Source organism: Pseudonaja textilis, chromosome 2 (genome assembly GCF_049901715.1).
Source record: "Pseudonaja textilis isolate UNSWEBS1 chromosome 2, rPseTex1.2, whole genome shotgun sequence".
NCBI lineage: Eukaryota > Metazoa > Chordata > Lepidosauria > Squamata > Elapidae > Pseudonaja > Pseudonaja textilis.
In genome coordinates, this window is record NC_141991.1 from 11,526,343 (window position 1) to 11,545,799 (window position 19,457).

At 37.3% G+C, this 19,457-nt stretch overlaps 3 protein-coding genes across 3 annotated transcripts in view; all 3 read right to left on the minus strand.

Annotated features, from left to right (window-relative positions):
* Positions 1-19,457, minus strand: part of LOC113451824 (vomeronasal type-2 receptor 26-like) — a 500,191-nt gene that overhangs the window by 194,347 nt on the left and 286,387 nt on the right. The window lies entirely within an intron of this gene.
* The window catches only part of LOC113451996 (vomeronasal type-2 receptor 26-like), a 452,458-nt gene that overhangs the window by 180,861 nt on the left and 252,140 nt on the right, over positions 1-19,457 (minus strand). The window lies entirely within an intron of this gene.
* LOC113452320 (vomeronasal type-2 receptor 26-like) lies at positions 14,426-18,893 on the minus strand. The gene is made up of 3 exons (XM_087927662.1): positions 18,834-18,893; positions 18,026-18,152; positions 14,426-15,330 (listed from the first exon to the last, which is right to left on the minus strand). The coding sequence occupies exons 1-3, from the start codon at positions 18,891-18,893 to the stop codon at positions 14,426-14,428; spliced, it is 1,092 nt and encodes a 363-aa protein (XP_087783788.1).

Consider the following 19,457-nt stretch of genomic DNA (forward strand, 5'->3'; position numbering starts at 1 on the left):
TGACAGCAACATTGAAGTCTGCACCTGTAGCTGTCCAGTGGTCTGGTGAGAACTGGGATCTAAGGGAGGAATTGGCCTGGAAAGGGTCCAAACTGTATGCCCCTGCCAGCTTGAGACTCCAGATCCTTCAGATTCCAAAAGATCCTCCACTTAACCAGAAGGCAATTCTGGGTGACCCAAGATGAAGGCAGATGTAGAAATTTATGTTAAGAGTTGTACTCTATGTGCAGCCATAAAAGTGAGACTGGGGAAGCCCCCTGAGCTTCTCCAACAAGTCCCTGACTCCTGCCAGCCCTGGGAGGAAATTTACAGTTGATCTCTTAGGGAGTGGAGGGAATACAGTCATTTGGACTGTGATTGACTTATTCTCGAAGCAAGCCTGTTTCACTGCCTGCTTGTGGTTACCCTCTGTCAGGAAAATAGCCAGGAGGTTTATAAAGTATACCTGTCAGCCTCACGATCCCTTCGGTTACCCTAACTACTATCTATCTCATTTATTTCTCCCATATCTTCTCTATTGCTAGCCTTAATTTCTTTTGGCTGTCATTAGCAACGGGGGGAGGGGTAATTGTGGGGGGGAAGAGAGCTGGAGGTGTTTTGCATTCCTTTACTGTGGGCAGAAGAAGGAGGGGGTGTATGGTTTCTTCTTTTCAACTTTTCATTTCCTTGCTAGTCTCTATCCCTTTTGCGCAGCTGCGAAGTCTTATCAAAATATGTCAAGGTCAACGGACAGAGGCCTCATCACCACCTGAAGATGCCCACATGATCATATTCCGAACTTTTAATTGGAAGAGACTTCTGAACTTCGGGGGGTGGGAACAATTCCATTTCTTTGTATGTGTGATCTGCGCGCCAAATCCTCAGTTTCGGAATTTCATTTGTAGCTTCCTTTTCATCATCCAGTAAAAGAACAACTTTGCTCTAAACCATGGAGTCTGGGTATTTCTTTCTTGGATTTTGAAAGGAGCACACATTGACGCCTCCTGTCTTTCCACATTCTTACAAACCTCTCCATGCTTTTCCTTCTTGTCTTCCTTCTGATATCAATGCCAAAATCTCTGGACCTCTCAGGGCAGGATGTTCCTCCATTCCACTCTGTGTGAATCAGGTGATATCCTTTCTAGCACCATGTTCTGTACCGTCTGCACTTATAAGCAACCCTTTCTCTGCTTTTCCCTCTATTCTATAATGAAGATATGGATGTGCCACTTTACAGGTGTCTTCTAGACATTTCCCCTCTTCTACCCCTCTGTTCCTGTCTTGTGCTCAATCACCCATCTTCCCTAAAAATAATCCATGATTTCAACACAAATTCACAAATTCAACACAACTCCTATTGCCCAATACAACCCAGACCCGATATTTGACCCCATGAAGGACTTTTTGGGTAAGTCTTTGTCTCTGCAACAATCCTTTGAAAATTGATTATAAAGCCTAATTTTATAAGCAGTGTACATATTAGATTAAAAAATATTTGTGTTAGTATTTTGACTGATTTCCTTTTTCCACTCTTTGCCTCATCCCTAACTCTTTTTTTAAAAAAAAAGTTTTAATTTTTTACAACAAATATACAAACAACACATAAACACATAAAACCCTCTTTCAATTATATACATACAGTGTATTAGTTGGTTACAATCTTTTGTGCTATCCTTTTTTTTTACCATTACTCACAAGTTATATAAATTATCACCTTTATATGCTGTTGACATTGTCATTTTATAATTTTGAGACCACAATTTTTGCCATTTCTCTAGATCAATTCCATATCCAAAATTCTTCCCCCAAGCAATCATAGTTTTTTTAACTTGTTCTTCTTCTAATTTAATTTCTAATAAATACCCATACAATTTTTTAATCCCCTTTTCATTAGTACCTGTCAAAATCTTATCTAAATCAGTCACTTTTTCATAGAAACTTTCTATTTTAGAATTTTATCATACCTTGAATGTATTTGCGCATATGAAAACCAGTCCATCTTTATACCTTGTTCCTCTAGTTTTTGTATAGATTTGAGTTCACCCTTTTCATTCAAGATTTCACCATATCTAACTGTTTGTTCCTTTTTGTATATTATAGGATAAGAAAATGCTTCAATAGTCGATAGCCAGAATGGAATTTTCAAATAACATTGTCTTTTAATCTTCTCCCGGTTTAACCACAGAGACTCCCATATATGTCTTCTAAAATACCCCTGTGTTTTAGTTCCTTTATACCATAAAAAAGCATGCCACCCAAACAACAAATCATGTCCTTCTAATGTCAACAATCTACTATTTCTTAGTGTTATCCATTCCTTAACCCACATCAGATTTGTAGATTGATAATACAATTCACAATTAGGCAAACCAAATCCTCCTCTTATTCTAGCATCTTGCAAAAGTTTAAACTTTATTCTTGCATTCTTACCTTGCCGTATATATTTCAACACAATTTTATTTAAATCTACAAAGTAGTCTTTTCCAAGCCTAATTGGAATTGTTTGAAACAAGCATAAAATTCTGGGTAATATATTCATCTTGATTGTTGATATTCTCCCTATTAATGACAGTTGTAGATTTTCCCATTTCACCAAATCTAGTGCTATCTGCTGTTTAAGTTTAATATAATTATTCTCTTTTAGTGTACTACATCTTGCTGTCAAGTATATCCCCAAGTACTTGATCTTATTCGTGACCTGAATTTTCAACAGGTCTGCCAATTCTTCCTTTTGTCTTGATAGCATATTCTTTGTCAAAATCTTTGCCTTGTCTTTATTTATTTTCAAACCAGCCACTTTTCCATGTCTCTATCTTTTCTATCAATTTTGATGCTGTTTCTAGTGGGTCTTCTAAGATAAAAACTAGATTGTCTCCAAATGCTTGCAACTTAAATTCTTCCTTTTTAATTTTCATCCCTTTTATATTCTTTTCATCTCTAATATTTCTGTTTAGCACTTCCAAAGTTAACACAAACAAGAGAGGTGATAGTGGGCACCCTTGTCTTGTTCCTTTTCTTATATCGATACATTCTGTCAGTTCTCCCTCTATCATTACCTTTGCCGTCTGCTTATGATATATAGCTTCTATTGCTTGAATAAATTTTCTAGCAAAGCCCATCTGTTCCAGCAGTAATAACATGAATTGCCAATTCACATTATCAAATGCCTTCTGCGCATCTAGAAATATCAGAGCCATTTGTTTTTCAGGATGTGCCTCATAGCATTCCAAAGTGTCCAAGATTACTCTCATACTGTCTTTAATTTGTCTCTTTGGCAGAGATCCATTTTGATCAGGATGGATAAAATTATTTAAATATTTACTTATTATTTAATAATCTTTCTGCCAATATTGAAGCAAAGATTTTATAATCTGCGTTTAGCAGGGAAATAGGTCTATAGTTCTTGATTTGTAATGGATCGGTCTCCTCTTTTGGAACAAGTGTGATATAAGCTTCTGACCATGATTTAGGTATTCTCTTCTTTAACATAACTTCAGTCATAGCTTCTAGCAATGGAAAATTCAATGATTCTTGTAATGTTTTATAAAATTCTGCCATAAGTCCATCTGGGCCTGGTGCATTTCCATTGTTTTGCTTCTTAAGTGCTTCAGTTTACTCCATCATCGTTATATTGCTTTCTAACATTGTTTCAATCTCTTTAGGTATCTGGGGTAAATTAGCATTCTGTAAATACTGTTTAACTCTTTCCTCAGCAATATTCTCTTGTGTGTATAATTTCCCATAATAGTCTCGAATGATTTTCTTCTTCTCTTTACTACCGTAGCAAACTTGGCCTTGGTCATCTATTAATTGCAATATTTTCCTTGATTCTTTCTCCTTTCTCAATTTATATGCTAACCATCTACCAGGTTTATTTGCATCTTCAAAGTAATTATGTTTAGCACCTCTAATTTTCTGTGCTAATTCTTCTTTTTCTATTTGACCCATTTTATGTTTAACTATATCCATTTTTAACTTGATGTCCTTTTTCTGTGGCATTTTCTGTAGCTCTTTTTCAAGTCCTTTATACTCATCTTCTAATGTCTTGGAGGCTAATCTTTTCATGGTATTTCTTTTCCTTGTATAGTCTATTATCAAGCCTCTGACATATGCCTTCATTGTATCCCACACATTCTGAACTGATGTATCTTCTTTTTTGTTTTCTCTAAAGAAAAAAGCCAGTTCTTTCTCCATCCACTGTGCAAAGTCTTTTTACTTTAAAATAGTATTATTTAACTTCATCTAGATCTTCTTCTTTGTCCTTTCCATTTAATTGTCATTGGATTGTGATCTGTCCAAGTACTTGTTTCAAAATTTATTTCTTGAATATTAGTTATTAATTCTGTTGACATCCATATCATATCTATTCTGGACTGTGATAAGTGTCTATTTGAATAGAAGGTGTATTGTTTATTTTAGCAGTTCTTTCGCTCCATGTATCTTTTAAGTTTATTTCATCTACCATTTTAAAAAAAGATTTAGGGAGAGTCTTTCTGTTTGCTTTATTGTTTTCTGTGTTGTATAGTCCAGTTTATTGTCTACAATTCCATTAAAGTCTCCCATCATAGCTATATTAGCATAGTCCAGTTCAATTATTTTCATATGTAATTTTTTGTAGAATTCTTCTTGTTTGTCATTCGGGGCATAGATTGCAATCAGGAGTGTTTTCGTATTATTGTCCATTATTTCCACCATTAGTATTCTTCCATCATTGGTATGAATCAATTTCACTGGGATGGTCTCTTTAATATATAATATATCTTCTTTTCTTACATTGTGTCAAGGAAGTAAATATTTTCCCTAGTTTTGGCAGTATCAACAATTGTTCATATTGTTTTTTAATATGTACTTCTTGTAGACAGATTATATCAAATTTTAATTTCTCTAATTTATGAAACTAATGGCTGAGTTCTTCTTTTAACGGCTGAGTTAAGTCCATTTATATTAATTGTAATCAATTTTTTCTCTTCCGTGGTTATATTTTATAGTTAGGTTTGACAGCTCCTGTAGATCTTGGTTCACATTGTTCTTTGACTTCCTTCTTCCAACTACTGCACCTTCATCTTTTCCAGTCATCATTTGGGAGTCTGCTTGGAATTCAATTAGTGAAATTTCTTTTTCTGCCTCTTCCTCCCCACTGAAGAATTCTGTGTAAAATGTTTCAGCTTTCTCAACTGAGTCAATTCTGTATCTCTGTTCTTGTCATGTGAACATTAAACCTTCTGGAATCAGCCATCTGTAATTCACCTCTTTTTAAAGTAACAATTTGGTCAGGAATCAGTATTCTCTTCTCATCTCTCTCACTCTTCTGGGTATTTGTTTCAAGACCACAATCTCCTTATCTTTTTTATTTAAATGTTTTCTCTTTTGCCACTTGCAATATTTGCGTTTTAATGGCTTTCTTTATAAATCTAATCTGAACTTCTCTTGGTAAGCTATTTCTCATCGCGTATCTTGTGAAAACTCGACAGACCTCATTTATTCCAACCATCATCTTCTCTTCAGTTATTTCCAAAGCTTCAGCCGGTATTTCTATCATTATCTGAGCTAAGTTTTGTCCTTTTTCTTCCTTTATGTTTTGGAATATAAAATAGAATTCTGATCTATCCATCTCCTATCTCAACATACCACTTTTATCTTGTTCAACCACCATTAATCTATTATCAATATCTCCAATCTTCTTGTCTCTTTGTTTATCTTCTTCTTCAATTTTTTGGAATCTCTCATCATACTTCAACATCATTTGTTGGATGTTCTCCACTTTTTCATTAATTTTCCCTGTTCTTTGTTCAATGTTCTCTGTTCTTTGTTCAATGTTCTCTGTTCAATGTTCTCTATTCTCTATTCTCTTTTCAATATTCTCTGATCTTGCTTGAATATTTTGAATTCCTTGCATAACCATTTGCAGAGTCACCTTTTCTTGTTCTTTTTCTTGCCTTAACATTGTCTGCATTGAACGTTGTCCTCCAGATGGTGGAGAGGAAGAAGCAGAAGTTGAAGAACCAGGAGCTGTTAATTTCCTACTCATTTTAAGCAATTCAAAATCTTCAGGTTCTTCTAGACCTTAATCCAATTGTGAAATAACCAATTGTAGTTCCAAATAAAAATAGTAGAAAAAAGAAGCCAGATAGTAATGATAAAAAAAAAGGAGGACAAAATTTCTTCAGGTTCTTGTATACCTTAATCCAATTGGTTGGTTAGATGAAGAAAAAGGCTTGAAAAAAAAGAAAAGGAAAGGAAAAATTCTTCAGGTTCTTCAACACCTTAATCCAATTGAGAGGTCTCAAATAGAAAAGAATGCATAAAAATAAACCAGAAAAGTAGATAAAAAAACAAAAATACCAGGAAAGGAGAAAAAAAGGCTATTCCCTTAAAAAAAAAAAAAGCAAGCATAGAGATTTGACTTCCAAAGACAGAAAGAAAAAAAAGAACAAAGACAAGCTCCAAAAAAATCCAAAATCCATATAGCTATTGCAAAAAATAAAATAAAATAAAGCTGATGAGGAGAGATAGCACAACTTAGAAAAAAGAAAAAGAGCACATTGCACTTTGTTTAATTATCCAAGGCTCTTATTATAACTCTCTTCTCCAAAAACCTATCACCTTTTTTTCCTAAGCTTCAACACCAAACTTCAGCTGTTGATAGCACCCACAATAATAGAAGAAGAGCACCCACAATAATACTCTCTTATGCTCTTCCCTCTATCTGATCAAACAGGCAATGTCTTTGAAAAAAAAAGTCTCAATTCTTTCTCAGCTTTGTCTGGTCAAAGGAAAAATAGAGTATTTCCAAGCCTCTAGTTGGCAGTGTTACAAAGTTTCTTTAGCTTTCACTTCCCCCTCCTTTTCTTTTCTTCTTCTTCTTTTTCTTCAGCGTTTGTCTCGCGCTCTGGCGAGGTCCGCTAATGTCCTTGAGTACTGCTTCCACACCTCTCTGTCTACCACGTATATCGGGTCTGCCTTCGCGATCTCTAGATCGGCCTTGATCGTGTCCATCCAGCATTGCTTAGGTCTACCACGCGGTCTCGCTCCTCCAACAGTCACCTTCATTGCAGATTCCCCCTCCTTTTCTGGCAGAGTATAATAAGAATTAATTAAAAAAGGAAAAAGATATTTTTTTAAAAAAAGACTAAAAGGGAGTCTCTGGCTTAATATATTATAAAATCAAAAAGGGGAAAGAAAAGAGTAGATTAAAAAAAGGAAAAAAGCAGTCCGGTTTCAAAATATAACATCATCAGCAATAAGAAGAAAAAATAAAAATATTACTTTGTCATTCCTGTTTAAAATCACTGCTTATTCACTTCTGTCAAAAAAACTTTTACAGATTCTTTCTTTCCCTTAGGATGTCCTCTCAAATTTAAAAATAAAGAAAAGTTCTCACCAAACCGGCACACTTTCTCTTTTCATTCTCTTTCATTTTGGAGCTGTCCCAACTTCAGCAGCTTTAATGGCTGCCTCTTTGCCGCTGGCAAAAAGAGCTTCTCCTGGATCTACCAGGCACTTTGCGATATCTCTGGGATCAACAGGATGCGCTCTTAGTCTTAGTCTCAGGGGAGAGTGTGAGTGACTCTTTTCCCTTCAGTTGGAAAGTATTGCTGTTCCTCCATTTTTCCTAATTGACTGATATTCATGGATTTGATGGAAGTCTGATACTAAACTGTTTTTGACACTGGACTTCATTTTTGAATTATCCCTGGACTAAAAACTGACTGATCTTACCTGTGAATGACTTTGGACTGCTTATTTTGAACTTTGCTTAAACCTTTCTGGAAGTAAAAACCTACATTTACTGTACAGTGTATCTGTGTGCTGTGTGTGTATTATTCAAACACTACTCTCAAATATGTCTCCCTGTATGTGCTCATTCTCCTAACGGGGAATTACCTCAACACTGGTTATGGGCCCAAGGCATACCAGGCTCAGATAACTGAGAGTTCGTGTGAATGCACAGTACTGTATACAGACAGCTGTTTACTGTTTCATTGTGGGTTACTATCCTGGTAAAGATGGCACAAGTCACTTCAACAAGGCTATCACTGATAACCTGGTTGGATGGAACAAATTATGCTTCCTGGTCTATGAAGTGCAGTCTACTTCTGCATAGAGAAGGGTCATGGAATGTAGTTCAAGGCCCACCATATGTAAATGCTTGGGATCCAGCTAATGAGGGTGATGCCAAGAAGATTGCTGACTTTAAACAGAACAATGAACGAGCTCTTTGTATAATTGGACTAATACTGAGTGACCAGCAGCTAGTCCATATTTGTGGAGAAAAGTCTGCTGCAAAGTGTTGGGAGAATTTGAAGAGGATTTATGTCCATGATAGTGTAGGTGCACACATACATCTTACATGTAAACTGTTTAGAGCATGAAAGGTGGAGATATATTAGCCCATTTAAATTTCATGAAAAGAACTTTTCAAGAGCTACATGAAAAGGAACTGATATTTTCAGAGCTGCATCAAGTTGACATCATTCTTTCCTCATTGGATGAAAGTTATGATGACTATGTATCTTCACTGGAAGTCCTGCCCAGAGATAAACTGACACTGACTGACATAACTGGAAGATTGTTAGAAGAAGCAAGACGGTTGGATAGGAACCAACTGAGGAAGAAACAACCACAAGAAGAGGATTTGTCTTCAACTGCCTATACTGTTAGGAAAGGTTTTTCTTCTGGGGCTAGGGGACATATAGCTAGATTCTTTAAGAAGGGAAAACAACAGAATACTAGTAAACACCAGAAGGCTAAGAAGAATGTTGGTTTAGCTATGTCTAGCAATTCAACTGCAAACCATGATTTGTGGGTTGTTGATAGTGGAGCATCGCAGTGCATTACTAAAGATAGAAAAAGGTTTGTAAAGATGTTCACAAGTAAACAACATGTATCACTGGCAAATGGATGGAAGATTAAAGCATCAGGTGAAGGTACTGCATATTGTTCTTGTATAAATGAACATTTAACTGTGTTATATGTACCTAAACTGAAATTTAATTTATTATCAGTAAGGGCTTTAGTTAATCTTGGTTATGTAGTAACCTTTAGGGGAGATAACTGTATAATAGAGAAAGAGGGTAAAAGGTAAAATCAATAGATTTTAGGAAAAACCCTCCTATGCTATTACCTCTTACAATACTAGACAACACAGTATCAACAGTAGAGACCTTCAAGTATCTCCATTCTATCATATCTCAAGACTTAAAATGGACATCTAATATCAAAAATGTCATCAAAGGAGCACAACAAAGAATGTTCTTTCTGCACCAATGCAGAAAGCTCAAGCTGCTGATATAGTTCTACAGATGAATTATTGAATCTGTCATTTGCACTCTATAACTGTCTGGTTTGGCTCTCCAACCAAACAAGACAGACACAGACTCCAATTGGGTAATGAGAACTTCAGCAAATACAATTGCTACCAACTTGCCTTCCATCAAGGACCTGCATACTGCATGAGTCAAAAAGAGGTCTGTGGAAATATCTACAGACCCCTCACATCCGTCTCCCCTCAAAATGATGCTATAGGGCACTGCATACCAGAACAACTAGACACAAGGACAGTTTTTCCCCCATGCCACCACTCTGCTAAACAACTAATCCCCACAACACTGTCAAACTATTTAGTAAGGCTGTATTACTATTATTCTTCTCATATTTCCTATTACCTATCTCCTTTTCTACTTATGATGATAACTTTGCTGCTTGTTCCTTTATGCTTTACATTTTATTTAGTTTCCTAATATGATTTATGTTAATTGCTTATTTAGTATCCTATACTTGGTGAAAGTATTGAATCTTTTGATTTATGATTTTTATGATTACTATGATCATGTTTTATCACTTATAGCTTTATGTACACAGAGATTATGCAGTGAAGACAAATTCCTTGTGTGTTCAATCACACTTGTCCAATAAAGAATTGTATTTATCTTCTCTATTAATTTTTCTCCCATTAAACTTTTAATTTAAATTCTCAATGAACCTACTGAAAAGAGAGTTGAATAGATTTCTGCTTTGACAAAATCAATTACTTTGTCCCATGATATAAATCCAGCTTCCTTGTAGAAGTTTGATAAACAATTAACTGGGATAGTTAAGGATATTTTTCTCATAGACAGTTGAACATCTAACAGGAAGATGTATCTCTCTGGGAGAATAAAGATTACTTATCAAGTCTGTCCTTGCTCCAATTCTGCAATCATCTTGGAAATACCTTCAGAAAAGGCAGAATAAAGTCTTTTCCCCACCTTGTTCTGCATTTCCATCTTTGCAATAGTATTCTGGTTCATCATCAACTTAAAATCCAAGGATCCCACTCTTTGTAGATTTCCAACTGTCAGTTTTCTAGCAGAGAGATTGGGAAAAATCACTGTGTTCACAATGTCCAGGACAGCTATCAGCTCTCCATTCTCATTCAAAAAGACCCCACTGATGGAATTATTATAGAACTGAGAGGTTCGAAGGAAAGAATGAAGCTGGAACGAAAGAGAAAATGGGCAATGTCACACAGGACACAGAAAGCTCTTTGGTAAAACTCATCCACCTGAGCTGGCATGAAGGAATATAGAATAAAAAAATTATACATAAAAAACTATATATTTCTACTGAGGAATATAGAATAAAAAATTTGTTAGAAGGACCAAGAATGCTGTGGAAAATGAGAGTAAAGGATGCTTGTCCAATCATATTCGTCATTGCAAACTTTGGCAAACCAATGGGAAGTAACCAAAGCAAAGGAAACACCCAGTGTGAACTAATGAGGCCCAAAGTTAAAACCTTAAAGGAAATGGATGTTGTACACAAGCACAAAGAAAGAATTATGCCAATGAGGCCAAAATGAAATCAGGTGCCCCATACACAATGCCATAAAAATGGTGTACAAGTCAATTGGCAGGTAGGAAGATAAAAATCTTTGCTCATTTTGAAGAGGGCTGTGAGGGCCTTTGTTTCATTAGTTGGTTGTGCTTATGAAACTCTGCATTGAGGGGATAGATTAGTCACTTGGCATGGAGCAAACAACCCAATATCTTCATGGTGAATGAGGATCTCTGCTACCAGTTAGGGTCAATTCCTTCAATTTTTATGGAACATCTATGGAATATTTTATGGAACATTCTTCACTCTTGTGACTTTTTTTTAGTCCAACTCTTCATTTTTTCTTGGGCTTAGCTTAGCTTCTTGACCCAAAAAGCTTTCTTAATCTGCTACTGCTTGATGAGATCCTTTGTTATCTGTGATTCTATGGGGAGTTTTGAGCCAGAGAAGGAAATAAAAGGGATTCTTAGCAGAGGTGGTATTCAGCAGGTTCTGATCAGTTCTGGAGAAGCGGTAGTGGAAATTTTGAGTAGTTCAGAGAACTGGCAAATACCACCTCTGATTGGCCCCACCCCAAATTATTCCCCTGCCTCCTGAGTCCCAGCTGATCAGCTGAGTCTTCTTTTGTTGCCCTGCACAGGAGAATGGAGCTGGAAAGCAGGTTAGTAGGGTGGGGAGGGACCGGGGATTTTGCAGTATCCTTCCCCTGGAGTAGGGTGGGAATGGAGAATTTTGCAGTATCCTTCCCCTGCCATGCCCACCAAGCCATGTTCACAGAACCAGTAGTGAATCCCACCACTGATCCACTCTGAGTAAAGGCTGATCTGAAGCAAAAGGGCAGCCCACAACATGAGAGGGTTCAGAGTTGTTGGACAGCTCAACAAACATAGCACATTTTTTAAGACTTTGTGTCACATGGTAATGGTCCTCATCCTAAAGAAAAGTGTCCAAGAAGAAAGTGGTGGAGGGGAAAATATTTACCAAGAATAGAGGAAGGGGTCAAGCTATTTTCTGAAGCACTTGTAGGCCAAACAAGGGACGAAGAATGGAAACTGAACAAGAAAAGATTTAACATGGAAATTACAGTAGGAGAAACTTTTTGACAATGAGAACAATCAACCAATGGAACAGCTTGCCCTCAGAAGTTGTGGGACCATTATCACTTGAGACTTTCAAGAAGAGATTGGTGTTAGCCTCCACTGAGTACTGGAGAGTCTCGCAGACAAAGCACTTTACTCACAGGCTTGCAGGTGAATTTCAAAGGTTCATGGGAGCAATTCCAATCCTAACTGGCAACAACAGGGATACCAAATAAAGCTAACGCTGAGAGCAACTGCCTCTCAGTGCTCCTTATAGCAGTTTCCCAACCCCCTCAACAAGCCTAACATCTGCCCATTCAGCTAATTATCCCCTGCACCTGCTCCCTCTGCCTAATCATCCACACCAAATCCTCCTACCCTCAGTCCAGCCTCCCACACAGCTCCTGTGGCAGTTCAGTAGTCTCCCCCTCCCCCTCAGCTAGCACGGCAGTCCTGTCTGTCCAAATTCCAGATCCAATAGGTGAATGAAGCCTCATAGTTGCAAAGCCTCTGTTAAACAGTGAAGCCCTGTAGTTCTGGAATCGCCACCCAAAAGGTGATTGAAGCTCCACTCAACAGCTGACTGAAACGTGACATGCCGAAGGAGACGTTGGGTGCAAGCAAAGCGGTAGGCATCTCCTCCACTATCATTTCATCAATGTGGCGAGCTCCAGGCCCGACACCAACTCCCTTTTTAATTCTCTATATTGTTTTACTGCCAGAAAATCACATTTCTCAGCTCCGTCTGCATCTACAGCTACAGCCACAGCAGCTACATTCTGTATCTTATATGGAGGGGGTCTTAGACAGCTGGCATATTCCAGTGGGTCCCACTTTCGCTCCTCCTCTGCTTCCTATAAAATTCTCTTACTTGTAGAATAAAAAGGATCCACCCACTGAAGGTGTATCCAGGGCTACACATACGGCAATTGCATTTTTAACTTCTTTTTAACAAGAAATTTTCTCAAAGCTCTTATGCAATAACAATCAGATTCTCCAAATTTATCCCACCTATAGTTCAGTGGAATTAAGATAAGCATTGGCCACACCCCAGTGCAAAGCTCAATTATTGTTACTTTGTACATATGTTTTCTATAAAGACTTAACCCTACCTCACTCCATTATTTAAGCAATTCACCCAGAGGGGAGAGGGTGGAACGGATAGGATCTCTGCATCTGGCTTAGTAAAATTTGACCCCATTTAGAAATAGTAACACTCTCCCTTCTAACACAGGAAAGGGAAAAGAGGAAATGATAATGCAGAATAGAAGTACAGCAATATCACACACACACACAGGGCTAATATAAACTTATCAGGCTTAAGAAAAAACCCTTTCTACCCAGTGTTTAAACAACCCTAAAAAATTTTTTTAAACAGTGTTGCAACACAGTGGAAAACAAATTATAAAAGCTAGCTCACCTGTATCCTGGTGCATCAGTATCTGGGTTAACTCAGCCATTACAGGTCATCTGTCCACAGGTCACTAAGAGCAATTTCCCACCCAAAGGCAAGAGATCCATCAAACTGCTAAATCCACTGAAAGCTGCGGGGGCATCTGCAGCTTTCAAAATCTGTCGACATTCAGAGGAAGAAGTCTTGCTCCTGGCCTTGCTTGGCCAATTGTTATAAACACCAAAAATTGACACAATGACCAAAGAACCATAAAAAATGTATTTATTCAGAGATTTGCAAAAATCGGAAGAAAAGACCTCATTTCCTGAACATTCAGAATATGAGGACACCAGGCATAGATTGAATATTACATTTATAGGGTTCTGCAACAGGCTACATTCACATCATCCTTCCTGTTTTTTTCTCTTGGTAATTCCTTAGATTTCTCTGGGTACTTGTCCACTAACTCCTCCCAGAACCTCATCTCTTGGAAGCCGCCATTCTCATGGATTCTTCTTTTCCTGTTTTGAACATGAGCAAGTTTTTAATGCAACAGCTCATTAACCAATTCCTTTTAGGTCAGGATGACCCAAAATCATTTCACATATTATCATTGCCAAAGATTTGACATTTCCATGTTCTAGCCAAAAAATGGACATTTCTACAGAACATAATCAACTTATGTTTATAGTTATATAACAGTCTAGTAATATCCCAGTAATTATTGCATAGGTCAGAGATCGGATAAATATGGTGTTACTTATGTTCCTAACTTTCACAGGTGTAATCCTTAGTATGTAATTCTTACATACCACAGAGTGCATCTCTTTGTTGTTTGGGGGCCAACTCTCAATATTATTTCAGGGAGTCCCACTAGGACATGCTGAAAAGCACTGCAGAAAGAATACAATAATTGCTTTGGTCCTAGACTTGATTCTGAATTCTGAAAGAACTATGAAGATGAGATTGAGACCCTCCAAACTAACTCTGAAGTGACCCATCAAGCTTAAAGCAGTCCGCAGCCCATCTAACTAACTATTTTTATTTCTTTCAGTTTTAAATAACATAAGTTGTCACACAGAGGCAAACAAAGCATATAAACCAATAACAATTTGAAATCAATAATGAAATGTTATGGTCCTAAGAAACAATTTCATTGTCATTTCCCTATTTTTATCATGAGATGTTCCTTAGTGTTTAGATCAGGTCTAAGGATGATAATGTAGCACTTGAGGAGGAAGATGCAGCCCAGCAGTCCAGCACCAGATGCCAAGATGGAAAAGACCTGCACGGCCACCATGTATTTCCCTTTGGTGCTCAGGTAGGTGGGAAGGAAGGAAATCCAGACACTGCAGAAGACCAGCATGCTGAAAGTGATCAGTTTGGCTTCATTGAAGGCCCCAGGCAGGTTCCTGGCCAAGAAAGCCAGTATGAAGCAAATGATGGCAAGGAAACCCATGTAGGCGAGGACAATATAAAACATGGTAACAGAGCCTTCATTGCATTGAAGGATGATTTTTCCAGGCTGGGAGTGCATGTCAGAATCAGGGAATGGGGGGAAAACTCCCAGCCATATGACACAAATGAAAATTTGGACACCAGAACAAGAAAGGATGATAGTGTTGGCCAAGGTCTTTCCTAACCATCTTCTCATCTTGTTTCCTGGTTTTGAGGCTAGGAAAGCCAGCACCACCATGATTGTTTTGGCCAACATAGAAGACACAGCTACTGAGAAGACAATGCTGAACATTGTTTGCCGGAGAAAACAAGTGGCTTTCCTTGGCTGGCCAATGAAAAGAAAGGAGGACAGAAAACAAAGCAAGAGGGAGACCAGGAGGATGTAGGAGAGGTCCCGGTTGTTGGCTTTGACAATGGGAGTTTCAAGGTATTGAAGGAATATGATTAAAACAAAGCCTGTGGTTAGGAACAAGAGTAGGGCAAAGCAGACGAGGATGATGCCCAGAGGTTCTTCATAGGACAGGAAGATTATTCTTTTGGGGATACATTGGACTTGGTCCTTGGTTGGACATTGTTCTTCTGGGCACTTTGTACATTTTTCAGTGTCTGAGAAAAATAATATTTTTTTGTTATAGTCTTTCAAATTTCAAGAAAACTTTGAATGAGATGTGATATTGAGAGACAGGAAAGCATCATTAATGGTACATTCTTACACTGCAGCAAAAGGATCCCCAAATATGTACAAACAAGAAGAACTAAATAAAATTAAACAATAAAAAACAAGAACAAGAAAATAAAATTAAAAGAAGAAATATCTGGTGCCACAAACTCCTTTGTCAACTTTAAAGCCAAAGGTTGTTGATTGCAACTATTGCTACTTTTCAGTTGCCACAAAGACAGGGGGGGGAGGGAGAGCTCCCTGTGGAACGCCAGTTCCAGACTGCAACAAGAAACTGTCCCATGGGAACTCCTGGGAGAAGTAGCAAGTCTCCAGAAGTTTAAGGGGATGGGGACTATTGAATTTCAGGGTGGAGTGGAGTAGGAGCTGCACTAGAAAAGGTAGGCTTCTGGGGACTCATAAAGTGGCAATGTTTTAGAGAAAAGACCTTCTTGCATGCCAAATCATTCTAAGTGTGGTCACCACAGCTTTTATAAAGTGGTACTAATACTTCATGTGATTTTGATTCTATGCCTCTGTTTATACACAACCAAGGATTGTGTTAGCTTTTTTTTTTTGTTGCTGCTGCTGCCGCATAGTCATGTGGCAATCTTGTTCCACTACCTCTCTTATCTGACTTAACCAACCAGGTTCTTTCTTTATTTCTTTATTTACTTACTTGTTTATTTATTAAATTTTTGTCAGGTGATGGACATACGTTTATCCCAAGAATGTTTAAAATCATGATTTTGATGCTCTCAATAAACTGCTCTAAAAAGATTGGACACACGATAAAATTTGTCTAATGTGGTTAGATCCACGGAGTTCCTCTTGAGAAGTGTTGCAACACTGCCTACTTCAGGGTAGATGGATAGAGCCCCCTCCCAGGAAAAAAATCATTAATTATCATGAAATTGAGAGTATCTCCAAACTTTGAAGGCTTCTAGAAATCCCTTAAAATGTAACATTTTACAACAGTCCTGGGGGTCCCCTGACAGTACAACCCTGTGTGCTGGATGCATGGTAGGTAGCATCTTGATGTACTTCTCTCTTGATTTCTTATGGGTGTTACCATAAAAGAGGAGCTGACCTGGGGTACTCACATTGCAGCATTGGTCAAAAGGGCCCAGCAGAGATTATACTACCTGAGACTTCTCAGAAAACAACAGGTGAATGAAAAATTGCGGGTAACCTTCTACCATTCTCCATAGAAAGCATTTTAACTTACTGCACCTGTGTGTGGTTTGCCAATTGCACAGTGGCAGATACGTCAGGACTCCAGAGGGTTAATGTCATTGCTCAGAGGATCATTGGTTGCCCTCTCCCCTCTCTGGAAGAGCTTCATAGCTCCCTTAAAAAAGTTCAAAATATTCTAAAAGCTTTATCTCATCCTGGGCAGCCTTTTTTGAACTATAACCGTCTGGCAGATGGTACAGGACAATAAAAACAAGGACACATAGGGTGTAAAAAGGGCAGTATCCCAGGGCAATAGCTCTGTTGAATTATGCTGTATAGTACCATGTTGGTGGGTGGGTTTTCAATTCAATGTGTGGAGTGTGAATGATGTGCATTATGTATTTAATTTCATGGTCATGATGTGCACTGAAGATGGTGTTTGATTTCATTGTATGAGGTGCAATGACAATAAAGTAAAGTAAACTAAACTTAGCATTTAATTCTCATTGTTTTAATTTTTAATTTGTGATTTAATTGTGTATCGCCAAAAGTCACTTTGTCTGAAATAGACCACCATATAAATGTGATCAATAAATTTGAAAAGAAAGAGTATTAAAGATTAATTGGTGAAGGAATTTAAGAAGAGGAACTGAGTCTGTTATCTGCCAAGTCTTTTTATCCAATAAAAATGGGAAGATGAAGCAATACATTTCCACCCTTTCTAGATTTGGCAACAATTTTAAAGAGATAATGAAATCACCTTTGGTATCTATTCGTAGATTGGTCTTTTATTAGTTCTCCTCCCCCCCCCCCTTCTTTTTGTTCCTTTTAATCCCAGCACTGTATGTTAGTATTTTTTTTTCCATTCAGATCCACAACCATATTCATTTTTGGTTGGTATTATAACAATTTTTATCTCAGTATTTAAAAATGCAAATTGAAAATATAAGAAAAGGTAGGAAGTAAATATGCACTTGATGATTTTATGACGAGTCCTCTGTTCGGTTTTTATTTGTTCTTTGAACCGAACTTCTCCCCCTTCATTGTTTCAGATATTTAGATATTTCAGCTTATTATAGTTTATGATCTTAATAAAGAGTAATTGATTAAATGTATGACTGATGTATCATTTGGGCTGTAGTGTAAGGTTGATTTGGATGAGCAAAGTGCATTGATCTAAAATCATATCTCAAGTTACAAGGAATTCATATATTTCTCAGGAAGATAAATATGGAACGACTCATCCAAACTGGCAAAATATATATAAAAAAGATTTCCTACCCAATACATTACATCCTTCTTCCTTACTCATCCTTTGAGATCTTTTTCTTTTGCCTCCCATTAGGGAAGAAATTGGACACCATGGAAATTAAAAACAAAACCATCAAACATATATGACTCTTTAAGATGTATATTGATCAGAGTGCTTTGGATGAATTCAGAAGGTTTCCCTATGGTGTCACCAACCTTCCTGAGTTGAGATGGTCCCCTCTGGACAAGGAACACAATCATAGCAGCAAACTGGTTCTCCTTCTCGAACTTTCTTGACAAATCCTGGCTGACATTTTTCCACACATGTGGACTGAGGCAGAGACTGGAAAGAAAAAGAAAAATGCCAAAAGAAAGAGGTTAATCTCACCATCTATGTAACATGGAGGTAGACAGAAACATTAGCCAAGTAATCTCTGGCTTTCAGATAGAAAAATATGAAATCCCTGACAACTTCCAAATGATTGCAGGAATACAATTGCAAGCAGATGCCTCATTTAGTTCCTCCTTTTTCTTGGGGCCTTTCTACTTAATAAAGTCTGGAGGGATGAAATGAGAAAAAAATTAAACATCAAGTCACACTTAGTTCCTCCTCATAGTGTAATTCACATGCATTCCTCCATTCTTCATATATGCATGATTTTAAAATAAGATATCCACTTATTTTAAATTTGAGACTAAACTTTATTGTAAAAGATGGATTACATTTCTATTCCATTTGTAAACTTTATAAAGATTAACTGACTAATTAAATGATTGATCAATGTATATTTTATATATCAATGCATTTATTTAAAATTGTATTTATTTTTAATTTATTTAAAATATCACATTTTTTTGGAGTATAAGATGCTGCAAAGTATAAGACCCACCTACCTTTTGGGAAGGAAAACAAGAAAAAAAAATCTGCCTCTGCCTCCCAGCAATTTGCCTCCTTGAAGCAAACAGCTTCAGCACAGCCTGATTAGCATAAGTAGCTGATTGTCGGTTGAATCTGCCTCCATACCATCCGTTGTTTCGGGCTGCAGGGATTGACATAGCCTATTCTTGTCTCTGCATGCCCCATTTTTGCCCCATTCCAAGTGGCAGGAATCAGAAAGGACAGAAAATGTAGCACATGGAGGCTGAAAAAGTGTGTTTTATACCCCCCAAAATGCAATAAATTAAAACTGTGATAAAAAAAGAAACACCTGATTGGTAAGATGTAGAATGGTTTCTTCTGGATTGCAAAACTCCTTTTTGAAAACAGTTCAAAATGATCTCCAAGTTAAGATACAAAGGAAAAATTCCTTACAAGTAAAGGCTGTCAACCTTAAACATGATGTTCCTCATCTGTATATTTATTTGATCAATTTCTGTGGCTGCCATGCTGGTTAATTAAAAGTAAAAGTGACTAGTTTCTAAAATTATAGTGAGGTGAGATGGAGGTGAAAATGTGTTCATCAAAAAGGGTGAGTCAGAGATCTTCCGATGCACCACGTGGGGTCATGAGTGAGAGCTCTGTGTGGGAAAGTGATATACAACACAAAGTATCCAATACAAGGTACCCGATACAATTAGGTGACACAAGCTAACAGGGAAATGCACACCTATATTCATTATAAGTTTGGAGACTCCCAGAGTGGCTTAA

What these genes read in the sequence shown, in the direction of transcription:
- LOC113452320 (XM_087927662.1), bottom strand. Translation starts at nt 18,893, where the DNA reads ATGGGGCATGCAGAGACAAGAATAGGCTATGTCAATCCCTGCAGCCCG. An exon ending in GCAGCCCGAAACAACGGATG is followed by an intron (nt 18,153 to 18,833) that starts GTATGGAGGCAG and finishes TTTTCTTTCCAG; the next exon opens with TCTCTGCCTCAGTCCACATG. An exon ending in GACCATCTCAACTCAGGAAG is followed by an intron (nt 15,331 to 18,025) that starts GTTGGTGACACC and finishes TATTTTTCTCAG; the next exon opens with ACACTGAAAAATGTACAAAG.